Source organism: Chiloscyllium plagiosum, unplaced genomic scaffold (genome assembly GCF_037043375.1).
Source record: "Chiloscyllium plagiosum isolate Xiang-an unplaced genomic scaffold, Cpla_swu_hap1 HiC_scaffold_51, whole genome shotgun sequence".
NCBI lineage: Eukaryota > Metazoa > Chordata > Chondrichthyes > Orectolobiformes > Hemiscylliidae > Chiloscyllium > Chiloscyllium plagiosum.
In genome coordinates this window covers 1105321-1120822 of record NW_028270189.1, presented here as the reverse complement: position 1 = coordinate 1120822, position 15502 = coordinate 1105321, and the positions used below count along the sequence as shown (strand labels likewise).

Here is a 15502-nt window from a genome sequence, read left to right as displayed (position 1 = left end):
GGAAGATTGAAATTGGCACCGGGAAGATGCCTGCTTTGATATAATTTCTTTCATATGGAGCCTGAGAGTCCAACACGTGTGTGTGTGAGTTAGTGTGGGGTGTGTGTGTGTTTGTGTGCGTGTGTGTGTCTGTGTGTGTTTGTGCGCGTGTGCGTGTCTGTGTGTGTTTGTGCATGTGTGTGAGTGCACGTGTGTGTGTCTGTGTGTGTTTGTGCATGTGTGTGAGTGCACGTGTGTGTCTGTGTCTGTTTGTGCATGTGTGCGTGTGTCTGTGTGAGTGCATGTGTGTATGTCTGTGTGCATGTGTGTGTCTGTGTTTGTGCGTGTGTGTTTGTGTATGCCTGTGTGTGTTTGTGCATGTGTATGTTTGTGTGCATGTGTGTGCGTGTATGTTTGTGTATGCGTGTATGTTTGTGTGTGCGTGTATGTTTGTGTGTGCGTGTATGTTTGTGTGCGTGTGTCTATGTGTTTGTGCGTATTTGTATGCATGTTTGTGAGTGTGTTTGTATGTGTGTTTGTGTGTCTGTGCGTGTGTCTGTGTGTTCGTACGTGTGTGTTTGCGTGTGTTTGTACATGTGTGTGTTTGTGCGTGTGTGTGTCTGTGAGTTTGTACGTGTGTGTGTGCGTGTCTGTGTGTGTTTGTGCGTGTGTGTATGTTTGTGTGCATGTGTGCATGCATGTGTGTGTGCGTGTGTGTATGTTTGTGGGTGTGTGTGTGTGTGTGTGTGCATGCATGTGTGTGTGCGTGTGTGTATGTTTGTGTGCGTGTGTGTGTGTATGTTTGTGTGCGTGTGTGTGTGCGTGTGTGTATGTGTGTGTGCGTGTGTGTATGTTTGTGTGCGTGTGTGCATGCATGTGTGTGTGCGTGTGTGTATGTTTGTGGGTGTGTGTGTGTGTGTGTGCATGCATGTGTGTGTGCGTGTGTGTGTGTGCATGCATGTGTGTGTGCGTGTGTGTATGTTTGTGTGCGTGTGTGTGTGCGTGTGTGTATGTGTGTGTGCATGTTTGTGTGCGTGTGTGTGTGCGTGCTGCTCCCCACTCCCCAGTTTATGCTGCTTTTTCTATTGCTGCAATTCAGGAACCGAAAATGAGACCGGCATTGTATTCTGTATCTTTTACAACCTGCAGATTGGACGTTTAATTGTGTTACTGCCTGGGGCAAATTACTTACTTCCTGCCCATCCTCCATCCCCAAAGCCTGTCTCACCATCGACAAAGCACAAGGCGGGAGTGTAATGAAATACTTGCCTGGATGGCAGGTCCTACAAGACTTGAGAAAATTGTTGACAAGATTTGTAGCTCAGGTAGCGCGTGAGGTTGTTGACTTGCTCTGAGCTGGTAAGTTTGTCTGCAGGTATTTTGTCACACAGACAAAGAAGGACACCAATTTGACTGGGACAAGCCAAACAAACTGTCCCCATGACCTGTCCTACCTGCCTATCTTCTTTTCCACCTATCCACTCCACCCTCCTCCTTGACCTATCACCTTCATCCCCTCCCCGACTCACCTATTGTACTCTATGCTACTTTCTCCCCACCCCCACCCTCCTCTAGCTTATCTCTCCACGCTTCAGGCTCACTGCCTTTATTCCTGATGAAGGGCTTTTGCCCGAAACGTTGATTTTACTGCTCCTTGGATGCTGCCTAAACTGCTGTGCTCTTCCAGCACCACTAATCCAAAATCTGGTTTCCAGCATCTGCAGTCATTGTTTTTACCCAGCCAAACAAAGACTTTGGCAGGGTATTTCATTAGCAAACATGTCGAGTTAGACCCCATATACCGACCACTAAAGAACAAAGCCACCTCAGCAAACCGGGCCAGAGCTCCAAAACTTCACCCACTGATGGTGTTACCGGGTATGGTGATGAAACTCCCGCACACTTACCAGCTCAGCGCGCAAGTCAACAACCTCACACTCGAGAAACTCGACACAATCCAGGACAAAGTAGCCCACTCCTGCTCGCTTGACACACTAGCCCCCACCTTCAATATTCCCTCTCTCCACTGCCGGTGGACAGCAGCCACAATGTGTATGGTCTACAAAACACACTGGAACAATATAAGACATTTGGATAAGTACATGAAGAGGAAAGGTTTGGAGAGATATGGGCCAGGAGCAGGCAGGTGGGACTACGACATAGAACCCTACAGCGCAGTGCAGGCCCTTCAGCCCTCGATGTTGTGCTGACCTGTGGAACCAATCTGAGGATCTATCTTACACTATACCATTTTCATCCATATGTTTATCCAGTGACCATTTAAATGCCCTTAAAGTTGGTGAGTCTACTACTATTGCAGGGCGTTCCATGCCCCTACCTCTGTCCTATATCTATCACCCCTCAAGTTAAAGCTATGTCCCCTCCTGCTAGCCATCACCATCCCAGGAAAAAGGCTCTCACTGTCCACCCTATCTAACCCTTTGATTATCTGGTATGACTAGTTTAGTTTGGGATTCTGGTCAGCATGGACTGGTTGGACCGAAGGGTGTTTCCGTACTATGTGACTTTATGACTCGCCACGGCTCCTCTGACAGCACCTTCCAAACCCATCATCTCTACCCCCTGGAAGGACGAGGTACACCACCCCAGGGTCACCTCAGATTACAACAGGATCTGGACCAGATGGGCCAATGGGCTGAGAAGTGGCAGATGGAGTTTAATTCAGATAAATGCGAGGTGCTACATTTTGCGAAAGCAAATCTTAGCAGGACTTATACACTTAATGGTAAGGTCCTGGGGAGTGTTGGTGAACAAAGAGACCTTGGAGTGCAGGTTCATAGCTCCTTGAAAGTGGAGTCCCAGGTAGATAGGATAGTGAAGGCAGCGTTTGGTATGCTTTCCTTTATTGGTCAGAGTATTGAGTACAGGGGTTGGGAGGTCATGTTGCGGCTGTACAGGACATTGGTTAGGCCACTGTTGGAATATTGTGTGCAATTCTGGTCTCCTTCCTATCGGAAAGATGTTGTGAAACTTGAAAGGGTTCAGAAAAGATTTACAAGGATGTTGCCAGGGTTGGAGGGTTTGAGCTATAGGGAGAGGCTGAACAGGCTGGGGCTGTTTTCCCTGGAGTGTCGGAGGCTGAGGGGTGACCTTATAGAGGTTTACAAAATCATGAGGGGCATGGATAGGGTAAACAGGCAAAGTCTTTTCCCTGGGGTGGGGGAGTCCAGAATTAGAGGGCATAGGTTTAGGGTGAGAGGGGAAAGATATAAAAGAGACCTAAGGGGCAACTTTTTCCCCCAGAGGGTGGTACGGGTATGGAATGAGCTGCCAGAGGATGTGGTGGGGGCTGGTACAATTGCAACATTTAAGAGGCATTTGGATGGTTATATGAATAGGAAGGGTTTGGAGGGACATGGGCCGGGTGCTGGCAGGTGGGACTAGATTGGGTTGGGATATCTGGTCGGCATGGACGGGTTGGACCGAAGGGTCTGTGTCCGTGCTGTACATCTCTATGACTCTATGACTATTCAGTGAGTGGCTCGAATATACCCCCCCCCAAACCAAACTATAGCATAAACGCTGTCCCCTCAACACTTCACTTCAGCTGTGACGAACAGTCATCTGGACTCAGAACATTAGCTTTCTCTCTCCCCACGGATGCTGTCTGACCCGCTGTGTTCTCCAGCATTTGTTGTTTTCAATAAAGATTCCAGCATCTGCCGTAATTTGGCCCCCAGGGATAGGTAACCCCCATCAGACAGCAGCAGTGCTCCCGTTTCTTATCGCATTAACCTCTGCTTTTACAAGCTGCTCGGTTGCAGCCTCCAAGGGCTGGCCCCGTTGCCAACAAGCCGAAGCGAGGGCACCGGTGGCGTCTCACCCTGCTATGTCCTCCTGTCGGGGTAGGTTTCTGAAGGAACGGACGGTCATCGTGCAAGGGGGGGACGGAGACGCGGACGATCGCGAGAAGGAAGCATGGCAGCCCTAAACAGGAGGACCGTGTGCGCATTCGAGCTATCCTGACAGAGAGAGAGAGAGAAAGAGAGAGAGAGAGAGAGAAAATAAAATCCCAGATGAGTGGTTCCAGTGCTCACAAACACAAGCTCTCGTCGATGTTGGATGGAACAAATGTGGCATCCAGAAATGAACGTATGGCCGACATTGGTTCAGCTTCTGGCCTGGTGAATAGGAACATTAAAAGCAGCTGTTTTTTGCGAGCGCGTGTCCTGGTGTGTGTACATCTTTCCTCATGTCCCAGTCCCCCAGGGATTTACAGGGTCATGCGGCACAGCACCAGTTCCCCCCCTACTTTGAGGCCCAGATGGCTCCCGGGCCCCAAACCTGGAAAAACCTGCAATGACTACCAAACACGCCTTTTAGAATTAATTTTTATTCAGTCAGGTGGGGTGGGGTGGGCAGGGGAGGAGGAATTTTACTCTCTCTCGGCCTCTGGGTTTCTACAGCAGTTACATCAAAGCTCTGGAATCCATCACCAAGGGGATTAACCAGCGGAAACCATCTCACACAAAAGACAAAAGGTTTTCTCAAAAGACGCAGACGAAACATTAACAGCCGTGGAAGTAGACAGACGGGGTGGGGGATGTACAACCCGGAGAGTCGAAAAGTTGCCTGCTCCCCCCCCCCCCAACCGTGTGTGGGTCTAAAGAGTGGAGTGCCTTGAAGTCTTTACAACTCTAGTTACAGTACGTGTTCACCAAGTATCTGGAAGCGTGAGGATGTAGAGTAAGACAGTTGGGGTTCTGTTGCCTGATAGATCCCACACAGTATTATCTGGCTCACATAATTTTGACGAACGTACGTTCTAGCCAGGCAGCACGGTGGCTCAGTGGTTAGCACTGCTGCCTCACAGCGCCAGGGACCTGGGTTCGATTCCTGCCTCAGGTGACTGTCTGTGCGGAGTTTGCACATTCTCCCCGTGTCTGCGTCGGTGTGCTCCCGGTTTCCTCCCACAGTCACAAAGACGTGTAGGTCAGGTGGACTGGCCACGCTAAATTACCCATAGTGTTAGGTGCATTAGTCAGGGGTAAATATAGGGTAGGGGAGTGGGTCACTCTTTGGAGGGACTTGTTGGGCCGAAGGGCCTGTTTCCATGCTGTAGGGAACCTAATCTAATCAGCACCAAGCATCGAAAGGTACCGTGATTTCAGCAAATGTTAGGAATCTCTAAAATAATGCTACGCATAGCTGTCATAACATTGAAAGCTGAGGGCCCGAGTGAGGGAACATGGGACTAGTGTAGGTGGTAGTGTCTTTAAAGTGGTCAACCTCAAAGGGCCTCTGCTGTCCTGTGTGATTCCACAAGCCTGCATTAAAGACATGGAGGGTACACTTGCTTTCATTTAGTCACATGGCAAATAATTACGTCAATATTTTTAACGTACTCCTAAATAAAAAATATTCAGCAAGGTAAACTTGCATGATAATATCCCAGCACCGTTTTTACAATTCTGTTGCTATTCACGGTTTAAGTGATGTAGCACAGAAGTGAAGGAGACATTTCTTCACTCAGCGTGTTTGGGAGTCTGGGGAATTCTCTGTCACAGAGAGTGGTCGGGGACTAAATGTTCTTGAGAAGGATTCAGATTTAGCTCTGGGGGCTAAAGAGATCAAAGGAGGGGGTGGGGGTGGTGGGAGAAAGCAGGGGACTGAGTTGCAGGATAAGCCATGATTGTATAGCATGGCAGAGCAGACCTGGGGGGCCGAGTGGCCTACTCTAAATCCTATTGTGCGTGTCTGGAAGGGACCCCACTGAGCTGACCCGCGCCGTTTCGGACTGGCAATTGACACGACCGGCCTGGAAGGCAAGCTTTCGGGAGGAAGGTGGCAGAGGGTGAGAGAAGGGTGAAAGTACAGAGGCACGGAGGTGCGACGCAGCCGCGATTGGACCTCAGTAAAACCCAAGTGCTTAGCTACTTCACCGTCTCTGAAACCATTGCAGCAACTATCCCTCCGAAAGCAGCACAGAATTGATCTCCTCCAGCTGCCATTGTATTTCTAACCATCCTGGAAGCAGGCACCCATTCTTGTGGGCGTCACCGGGAGGAAACGGGTCTCGCCTCTCCCTCTCTCCGGACGCTGACAAGATGTGCATTGTGTACGGAATCTGGTCCTAATGGCCTTCAGGAAGGGGGAAATTTTCCACGCATTACCCCCACCCCCACACAGCTAGGAGGGCTGAGGAATCGCTGTACCGACTCCCTCCCAGCTTAGCTAGGGAGTCGGGGTGTCAGAAGTAAACAGTCGAGCGCACCTCACCCGCTGCAGTACCGGACGCACGGACGGACTTGATTGGGAATGAGCTCCAAAACTCCCTTCGTCCACTACCAAGATTTTCCAGGCCCACCAGCCCTGGAAGGACGGCAGATGCGGGGAGTGGAACCACCAAACTCCCGTTCCACGTCCCAGCTTGGAATGCTACCGGCTGTTGCTCCGATGCCACCGAGTCAGAATCCTGGAGCTCCCCCAGCCTCGCAGAGGGTGCCCCTGAATGAAAAGCTTCCGATGTGATTTCACCCAGGGTTCCCTGAATTACTAGGCGGAGTGGAGGGGGTGGGGGGGCAGGAAATCCAATCGCAGGCAAGGCCCTCCGAACGCAATCGCGACCTCTAACAACAAGGGTCCACCACGGGCCGTGTCGGTGATTTGTCCAACGAAGTTAGGAGTGAACCACTGCGCCGCGGCGGCGCCTGGAGTCACGTGTAGGTCCAGGACGGGGTAAGACGGGTAGATTTCCTTCGCTGAATGCGCCACTCGATGAGGGGGGTTTATCCTTACAATTGACCATCCGCCTGAGGAGGAAGGCATGGACTGCTCCCGGACAGAGAGGGGGCCCGTGGGGAGTGATGATGGGGTTTGGAGGGGGGGGGGGGGGGCAATGTTGACACGTATCAGACGGAAAGATTCCTCCTCCTGGATGCGTTCACCACTCACTTGCCAGCATGAACCAAAGAGGTGAGGGGAAGGGGGAAGATGTGGGAAAGACATAGATGGGGCCAAGGGAGTTGGGTGAATGGACTGGGAGTGATGCACTGCCTGTGGAGGGTGCTGGACTAGTGCCCACCGACACCGCTCCCCCCATTGCCGCTTGTCCATTCCCTAAAGATGAAGCTTAAACTCATCACCATGAAGATCAGTCCGATCGCGGCAAAGCTAGCAGCCTGTGGAGAGAGGAGGAAGGGCGGGCAAGGGTTTGGGGAAGAGTTGCGTGTTACCACTGGGAGCCAAGCACCAGCCAGCGCAGGACGGGACGCTCGCGACGGGTAGGGTCACCGAGGCCAATCGCGACGGGGCGTCGGCGCAATTCTAGCCCCCACCCCGACCCCAACCGCCCACCGTTTTCCATGCCACTTCGCCTCCCTGCACCGCACTGTCGGAGGGTCAGTGCCGAGGGTGCACCGCACACTGTTGGAGGGTCAGTGCTGGGGGAGCACCGTACACTGTCGGAGGGTCAGTGCCGAGGGTGCACCGCACACTGTTGGAGGATCAGTGCTGGGGGAGCACCGTACACTGTCGGAGGGTCAGTGCCGAGGGTGCACCGCACACTGTCGGAGGGTCAGTGCTGGGGGAGCACCGTACACTGTCGGAGGGTCAGTGCCGAGGGAGCACCGTACACTGTCGAAGGGTCAGTGCTGGGGGAGCACCGTACACTGTCGGAGGGTCAGTGCCGAGGGTGCACCGCACACTGTCGGAGGGTCAGTGCTGGGGGAGCACCGTACACTGTCGGAGGGTCAGTGCCGAGGGAGCACCGTACACTGTCGAAGGGTCAGTGCTGGGGGAGCACCGTACACTGTCGGAGGGTCAGTGCCGAGGGAGCACCGTACACTGTCGGAGGGTCAGTGCCGAGGGAGCACTGTCAGAGGGTCAGTGCCGAGGAAGCACTATCGGAGGGTCAATGCCGTGGGAGCACTGTCAGAGGGTCAGTGCCGAGGGAGCACCGTACACTGTCAGAGGGTCAATGCTGAGGGAGCACCGTACACTGTCAGAGGGTCAGTGCCGAGGGAGCACTGTCGGAGGGTCAATGCCGAGGGAGCACCGTACACCGTCAGAGGGTCAGTGCCGAGGGAGCACTGTCGGAGAGTCAATGCCGAGGGAGCACTGTCGGAGGGTCAATGCCGAGGGAGCACTGTCGGAGGGTCAGTGCCAAGGGAGCACCGTACACTGTCGGAGGGTCAGTGCCGAGGGAGCACTGTCGGAGGGTCAGTGCCGAGGGAGCACCGTACACTGTCGGAGGGTCAATGCTGAGGGAGTGGGCACTGTCAGAGGGTCAGTGCTGAGGGAGTGGGCACTGTCAGAGGGTCAGTGCCGAGGGAGCACTGTCGGAGGATCAGTGCTGAGGGAGTGGGCACTGTCAGAGGGTCAGTGCTGAGGGAGCGGACACTGTCAGAGGGTCAGCGCTGAGGGAGCGGGCACTGTCAGAGGGTCAGCGCCGAGGGAGCGGGCACTGTCAGAGGGTCAGTGCTGAGGGAGTGGGCACTGTCAGAGGGTCAGTGCTGAGGCAGTCGGCACTGTCAGAGGGTCAGTGCTGGGGGAGCACCGTACACTGTCAGAGGGTCAGTGCCGAGGGAGCGGGCACTGTCAGAGGGTCAGTCCCAAGGGAGTGGGCACTGTCAGAGGGTCAGTGCTGAGGGAGCGGGCACTGTCAGAGGGAAGTGCTGAGAGAGCGGGCACTGTCAGAGGGTCAGTGCTGAGGGAGCGGGCACTGTCAGAGGGTTAGTGCTGAGGGAGCGGGCACTGTCAGAGGGTCAGTGCTGAGGGAGTCGGCACTGTCAGAGGGTCAGTGCTGGGGGAGCACCGTACACTGTCGGAGGGTCAGTGCCGAGGGAGCACTGTCGGAGGGTCAGTGCCGAGGGAGCACCGTACACTGTCAGAGGGTCAGTGCTGGGGGAGCAACGTACACTGTCAGAGGGTCAGTGCTGAGGGAGTGGGCACTGTCCGAGGGTCAGTCCCAAGGGAACATTGTACACTGTCAGAGGGTCAGTGCTGAGGGAGTGGGCACTGTCAGAGGGTCAATGCTGGGGGAGCAACGTACACTGTCAGAGGGTCAGTGCTGAGGGAGTGGGCACTGTCAGAGGGTCAGTCCCAAGGGAACATTGTACACTGTCAGAGGGTCAGTGCTGAGGGAGTGGGCACTGTCAGAGGGTCAATGCTGAGGGAGCACCGTACACTGTCAGAGGGTCAGTGCTGAGGGAGTGGGCACTGTCAGAGGGTCAGTGCTGAGGGAGCGGACACTGTCAGAGGGTCAGTCCCAAGGGAGCACTGTACACTGTCAGAGGGTCAGTCCCAAGGGAGCACTGTACACTGTCAGAGGGTCAGTGCCGAGGGAGCACTGTCAGAGGGTCAGTGCCGAGGGAGCACTGTCGGAGGGTCAGTGCCGAGGGAGCACTGTCGGAGGATCAGTGCCGAGGGAGCACTGTCGGAGGGTCAGTGCCGAGGGAGCACTGTCGGAGGGTCAGTGCCGAGGGAGCACCGTACACTGTCGGAGGGTCAGTGCCGAGGGAGCACTGTCGGAGGGTCAGTGCCGAGGGACCACTGTCGGAGGGTCAGTGCCGAGGGAGCACCATACACTGTCGGAGGGTCAATGCTGAGGGAGCACTGTACACTGTCGGAGGGTCAATGCTGAGGGAGTACCGTACACTGTCAGAGGGTCAGTGCTGAGGGAGTGGGCACTGTCAGAGGGTCAGTCCCAAGGGAGCACTGTACACTGTCAGAGGGTCAGTGCCGAGGGAGCACTGTCGGAGGATCAGTGCTGAGGAACACCATACACTGTCGGAAGGTCAGTGCTGAGGGAGTGGGCACTGTCAGAGGGTCAGCGCCAAGGGAGCGGGCACTGTCAGAGGGTCAGTGCCGAGGGAGCAGGCACTGTCAGAGGGTCAGTGCTGAGGGAGAGGGCACTGTCAGAGGGTCAGTGCTGAGGGAGCGGGCACTGTCAGAGGGTCAGTGCTGAGGGAGCGGGCACTGTCAGAGGGTCAGTGCTGAGGGAGTGGGCACCGTCAGAGGGTCAGTGCTGAGGGAGTGGGCAATCCCGTCCGAGTAGACGAGGTTGGGCTTTTGTCGGTAGCGCACAACTTGGATTAATCTCGAGGAATCGGAGACTCAGTGACATCGTTCCCCAGCTCGCTCCCACCCCTCACCGTGCTCCCACCCCTCACCGCGCTCCCGCCCCTCACCGCGCTCCCGCCCCTCACCGCGCTCCCGCCCCTCACCGCGCTCCCGCCCCTCCCATCCACTCCCCCTACCTGGATCTTTGGCCTTGATTTCAAAGGTTCTCTATCGTTGGGTACAATGCGGACATAGAACATTCCGGGCAGTATAAAGATCAGGCTCGGAGCGGTAGTGGCACCTTCACAGGGAGTACAGGGGTGAGGGCAGAGTGGTCAGGGTTAGTGAGGCACATCCTGGACAGGCAGCACTTCCCAGGTCAACACCCCTCACCCCCACTCCCTCATCCCGCCCTCACCACCCCCCTCCCCCACCCCGTCCCCCACTCCCTCCTCGCCCCCTCCCCCCTCACAAACTGCCTCCTCCAGCTCCCACCCCTCCATCCGACTCCCCCACTTCCTCTTCACCGTCCCGCACCAGTCACTGTGTGTCGGTGTTGGACCTCAGCCAAGCATTCCTACCTAGCCCAGGTGCCATCTTTGCTTTGGTGGAGGGAGGGAGGGGGTGAATGAGGTGGGGGGTCAGCATGTCGATTGAACCAGGGTGGTGTGAGAGGGTTGCTTTGTCCCTGGATGGAGTTGAACTTCTCGAGTGTTGTTGGAGCTGCCCCCGTCCAGGGCAAGTGGGGAGTATTCCCTCACCCTCCTGACTCGTGCCTTGTCGATGGTGGGACAGGCTTTGGGGGGAGAGTCAGGAGGGGAGTTACTCGCTGCAGGATTCCCAGCCTCTGACCTGCTCCTGTAACTGCACTATTGAAATGGCTGGGTCTGGTTATATTTCTGATTAATGCCAGGATGTTGATAGTGGGGGAGGGGGATTCAGTGATGGCGACGCCATTGAACGTAAAGGGGGCGATGGTTAGATTCTCTCTTGTTGGGGACGGTAACCCCCAGGATGTTGATAGTGGGGGAGGGGGATTCAGTGATGGTAACGCCATTGAACGTAAAGGGGGCGATGGTTAGATTCTCTCTTGTTGGAGACGGTAACCCCCAGGATGTTGATAGTTGGGGGCGATTCAGTGATGGTAACGCCATTGAACGTCAAGGGGGCGATGGTTAGATTCTCTCTTGTTGGGGACGGTAACCCCCAGGATGTTGATAGTGGGGGAGGGGGATTCAGTGATGGTAACGCCATTGAACGTAAAGGGGGCGATGGTTAGATTCTCTCTTGTTGGAGACGGTAACCCCCAGGATGTTGATGGTGGGGGAGAGGGATTCAGTGATGGTGACGCCATTGAACATCAAGGGGGCAATGGTTAGCTTCTCTCTTGTTGGAGACGGTAACCCCCAGGATGTTGATAGTTGGGGGCGATTCAGTGATGGTAACGCCATTGAACGTCAAGGGGGCGATGGTTAGATTCTCTCTTGTTGGGGACGGTAACCCCCAGGATGTTGATAGTTGGGGGGGGGGGGTGAGATTCAGTGATGGTAATGTCAGGAAGACAGGACTGAGTCAGACAGTCAGTCACGATCCTACTGAGTGGTGCAGCAGCTTTGAGGGGCTGAGTGGCCTACCCGCTCCCATTTCCGAGCCCCGAATGTCAGCATCTCAGTGCTTGGCTCCAGTCAGCCCAGCCCGAGTGCTGGCGTACCACTTACCAATAACACCGAAGATGTCTCGGATATTGGGGACGAAGATGACCAGTAGGTTGACACAGATGAGGAGCACAACGGCTATGCCAGTGTGCCGGACCCAATGGAAGGCCTTCCTGGGGAACAGCAGCTGCTGAAGGGCACGCCGGATCTGCAGGGAGGGGGAGGGAGACGTGAGATGGGCCAAGGGGGGGGGGGAGGGGGGGGGGTCGAAGGGTGAGAAACCCGAGGAGGCCATACTCACCGGGAATAGGACGACGGGGACAGTCAAGGTCACGGCCACCAGCACGGCCAGGCGTACGCACAGGATGAGGGTGTCCAGGGGGTCCACCTTGACAAACGTGTGCAGAAGCTCTGTCTCCACGTCCCCTGCAGTGGCGAGCGAGCAGAAAGATCTGGTCAAGCTCTTCGAAGAGCAGACTGCCCCAGGATGTCCCCTCAGTGCTCCCAAACCCACCATTCAGCCCCCCAACCCTCCCAAATCCACCATTCAGCCCCCCACATCCTCCCAAATCCATCATTCAGCCCCCCACACACCCCCATCACCTTCCCAAACCCATCATTCAGCCCCCCAGACACCCCCATCACCTTCCCAAACCCATCATTCAGCCCCCCACACCCCCTATCACCCTCCCAAATCCATCATTCAGTCCCCCACACACCCCCATCACCCTCCCAAATCCATCATTCAGCCCCCCACACCCCCCATCACCCTCCCAAACCCATCATTCAGCCCCCCACACACCCCCATCACCCTCCCAAATCCATCATTCAGCCCCCCACACAATCCCATCACCCTCCCAAATCCATCATTCAGCCCCCCACACCCCCTATCAGCCTCCCAAATCCATCATACAACCCCCCATCACCCTCCCAAACCCATCATTCAGCCCCCCAGACACCCCCATCACCTTCCCAAACCCATCATTCAGCCCCCCACACCCCCTATCACCCTCCCAAACCCACCATTCAGCCCCCCACACCCCCATCACCCTCCCAAATCCATCATTCAGCCCCCCACACACCCCCATCACCCTCCCAAATCCATCATTCAGCCCCCCACACACCCCCATCACCCTCCCAAACCCATCATTCAGCCCCCCACACACCCCCATCACCCTCCCAAATCCATCATTCAGCCCCCCACACACCCCAATCACCCTCCCAAATCCATCATTCAGCCCCCCATCACCCTCCCAAATCCATCATTAGCCCCCCACACCCCCATCACCCTCCCAAATCCATCATTCAGCCCCCCACACCCCCATCACCCTCGCAATTCCATCATTCAGCCCCCCATCACCCTCCCAAATCCATCATTCAGCCCCCCACACCCCCATCACCCTCCCAAATCCATCATTCAGCCCCCCATCACCCTCTCAAATCCATCATTCAGCCCCCCACACACCCCCATCACCCTCCCAAATCCATCATTCAGCCCCCCACACCCCCCATCACCCTCCCAAATCCATCATTCAGCCCCCCACACCCCCATCACCCTCTCAAATCCATCATTCAGCCCCCCACACCCCCCTTCACCCTCCCAAACCCATCATTCAGCCCCCCACACCCCCCATCACCCTCCCAAATCCATCATTCGGCCCCCCACACACCCCATCACCCTCCCAAACCCATCATTCAGCCCCCATCACCCTCCCAAATCCATCATTCAGCCCCCCACACCCCCAATCACCCTCCCAAATCCATCATTCAGCCCCCCATCACCCTCCCAAACCCATCATTCAGCCCCCCACACCCCCCATCACCCTCCCAAATCCATCATTCAGCCCCCCACACCCCCCTTCACCCTCCCAAATCCATCATTCAGCCCCCCACACCCCCCATCACCCTCCCAAATCCATCATTCAGTCCCCACACCCCCCTTCACCCTCCCAAATCCATCATTCAGCCCCCCACACCCTCCCAAATCCATCATTCAGCCCCCCATACCCCCCTTCACCCTCCCAAATCCATCATTCAGCCCCCCACACCCCCTTCACTCTCCCAAATCCATCATTCAGCCCCCCACACCCTCCCAAATCCATCATTCAGCCCCCCCACACACTCCCAAACCCATCATTCTACCCCCACACCCCCCATCACCCTCCCAAACCCATCTTGCCACCCTCCATCGCTCCCCCAAACCCATCCTTCCCCCTCCAAACCTCATCACCCTCTCAAACTCACACCTCAACCAAGAGAGTCCTTCATTCATTCCTGGGAACTATAGACTCCCTTTGGTGTGCAAGAGACAATTTGACCCAACCAATCTACAGTGACCATCTGAGGAGCATCCACCCCAGACCCATTCCCCAAAAAACCCACATTTCCCACAGTCAATCCACCCTAACCTGCACGTCCCAGGGCATTACAGGGACAATTTAGCATGGCCAATCCACCCTAACCTGCACATCCCTGGGCACTACGGGGACAATTTAGCACGGCCAATCCCACCCTAACCTCCTCATCCCTGGGCACTATGGGACAATTTAGCACGGCCAATCCACCCTAACCTGCACATCCCTGGGCACTACGGGACAATTTAGCATGGCCAATCCACCCTAACCTGCACATCCCTGGGCACTACGGGACAATTTAGCACGTCCAACCCACCCGAACCTGCACATCCCTGGGCACTACGGGGACAATTTAGCACGGCCAATCCACCCTAACCTGCACATCCCTGGGCACTACGGGACAATTTAGCACGGCCAACCCACCCTAACCTGCACATCCCTGGGCACTACGGGGACAATTTAGCACGGCTAATCCACCCTAACCTGCACATCCCTGGGCACTACGGGACAATTTAGCACGGCCAATCCACCCTAACCTGCACATCCCTGGGCACTACGGGGACAATTTAGCACGGCCAATCCACCCTAACCTGCACATCCCTGGGCACTACGGGGACAATTTAGCACGGCCAATCCACCCTAACCTGCACATCCCTGGGCACTACGGGGACAATTTAGCACGGCTAATCCACCCTAACCTGCACATCCCTGGGCACTATGGGACAATTTAGCACGGCCAGTCCACCCTAAACTGCACATCCCTGGGCACTACGGGGACAATTTAGCACGGCCAACCCACCCTAACCTGCACATCCCTGGACACTACGGGACAATTTAGCACGGACAATCCACCCTAACCTGCACATCCCTGGACACTACGGTACAATTTAGCACGGCCAACCCACCCTAACCTGCACATCCCTGGACACTACGGGGACAATTTAGCACGGCCAATCCACCCTAACCTGCACATCCCTGGGCACTACGGGGACAATTTAGCACGGCCAATCCACCCTAACCTGCACATCCCTGGGCACTACGGGGACAATTTAGTGCGGCCAATTCACCCTAACCTGCACATCCCTGGGCACTACGGGATAATTTAGCACGGCCAATCCACCCTAACCTGCACATCCCTGGGCACTACGGGGACAATTTAGCACGGCCGATCCACCCTAACCCGCAAATCCCAGGGCACTACGGGACAATTTAGCATGGCCAATCCACCCTAACCTGTACATCCCTGGGCACTGCGGGATAATTTAGCACGGCCAATCCACCCTAACCTGCACATCCCTGGGCACTACGGGGACAATTTAGCACGGCCAATCCACCCTAAACTGCACATCCCTGGGCACTACGGGGACAATTTAGCACGGCCAATTCACCCTAACCTGCACATCCCTGGGCACTACGGGACAATTTAGCACGGCCAATCCACCCTAACCTGCACATCCCTGGGCACTACAGGACAATTTAGCACGGCCAACC

The 15502-nt window shown here is 55.7% G+C and overlaps 2 protein-coding genes across 2 annotated transcripts in view; one reads left to right on the top strand and one right to left on the bottom strand.

The window, feature by feature from the left end:
• The window catches only part of LOC122547852 (synaptonemal complex central element protein 1), a 56464-nt gene extending 52305 nt beyond the window's left edge, over nt 1-4159 (top strand). The window contains exon 11 of the mRNA XM_087985214.1: nt 3850-4159. Coding sequence (XP_087841340.1) covers nt 3850-3931 — 82 coding nt within the window. The 3' untranslated portion in view covers nt 3932-4159. The remainder of the gene's footprint in view (nt 1-3849) is intronic.
• Nucleotides 4160-4313: 154 nt separating this feature from the next.
• The window catches only part of LOC122547450 (sodium-coupled neutral amino acid transporter 3-like), a 34659-nt gene continuing 23470 nt past the window's right edge, over nt 4314-15502 (bottom strand). Inside the window, exons 6-9 of the mRNA XM_087985230.1 lie at nt 11959-12083; nt 11721-11865; nt 10200-10303; nt 4314-7121 (exon numbers count right to left, since the gene is read on the bottom strand). Of these exons, the coding sequence (XP_087841356.1) occupies nt 7014-7121; nt 10200-10303; nt 11721-11865; nt 11959-12083 (482 nt within the window). The 3' untranslated portion in view covers nt 4314-7013. The remainder of the gene's footprint in view (nt 7122-10199; nt 10304-11720; nt 11866-11958; nt 12084-15502) is intronic.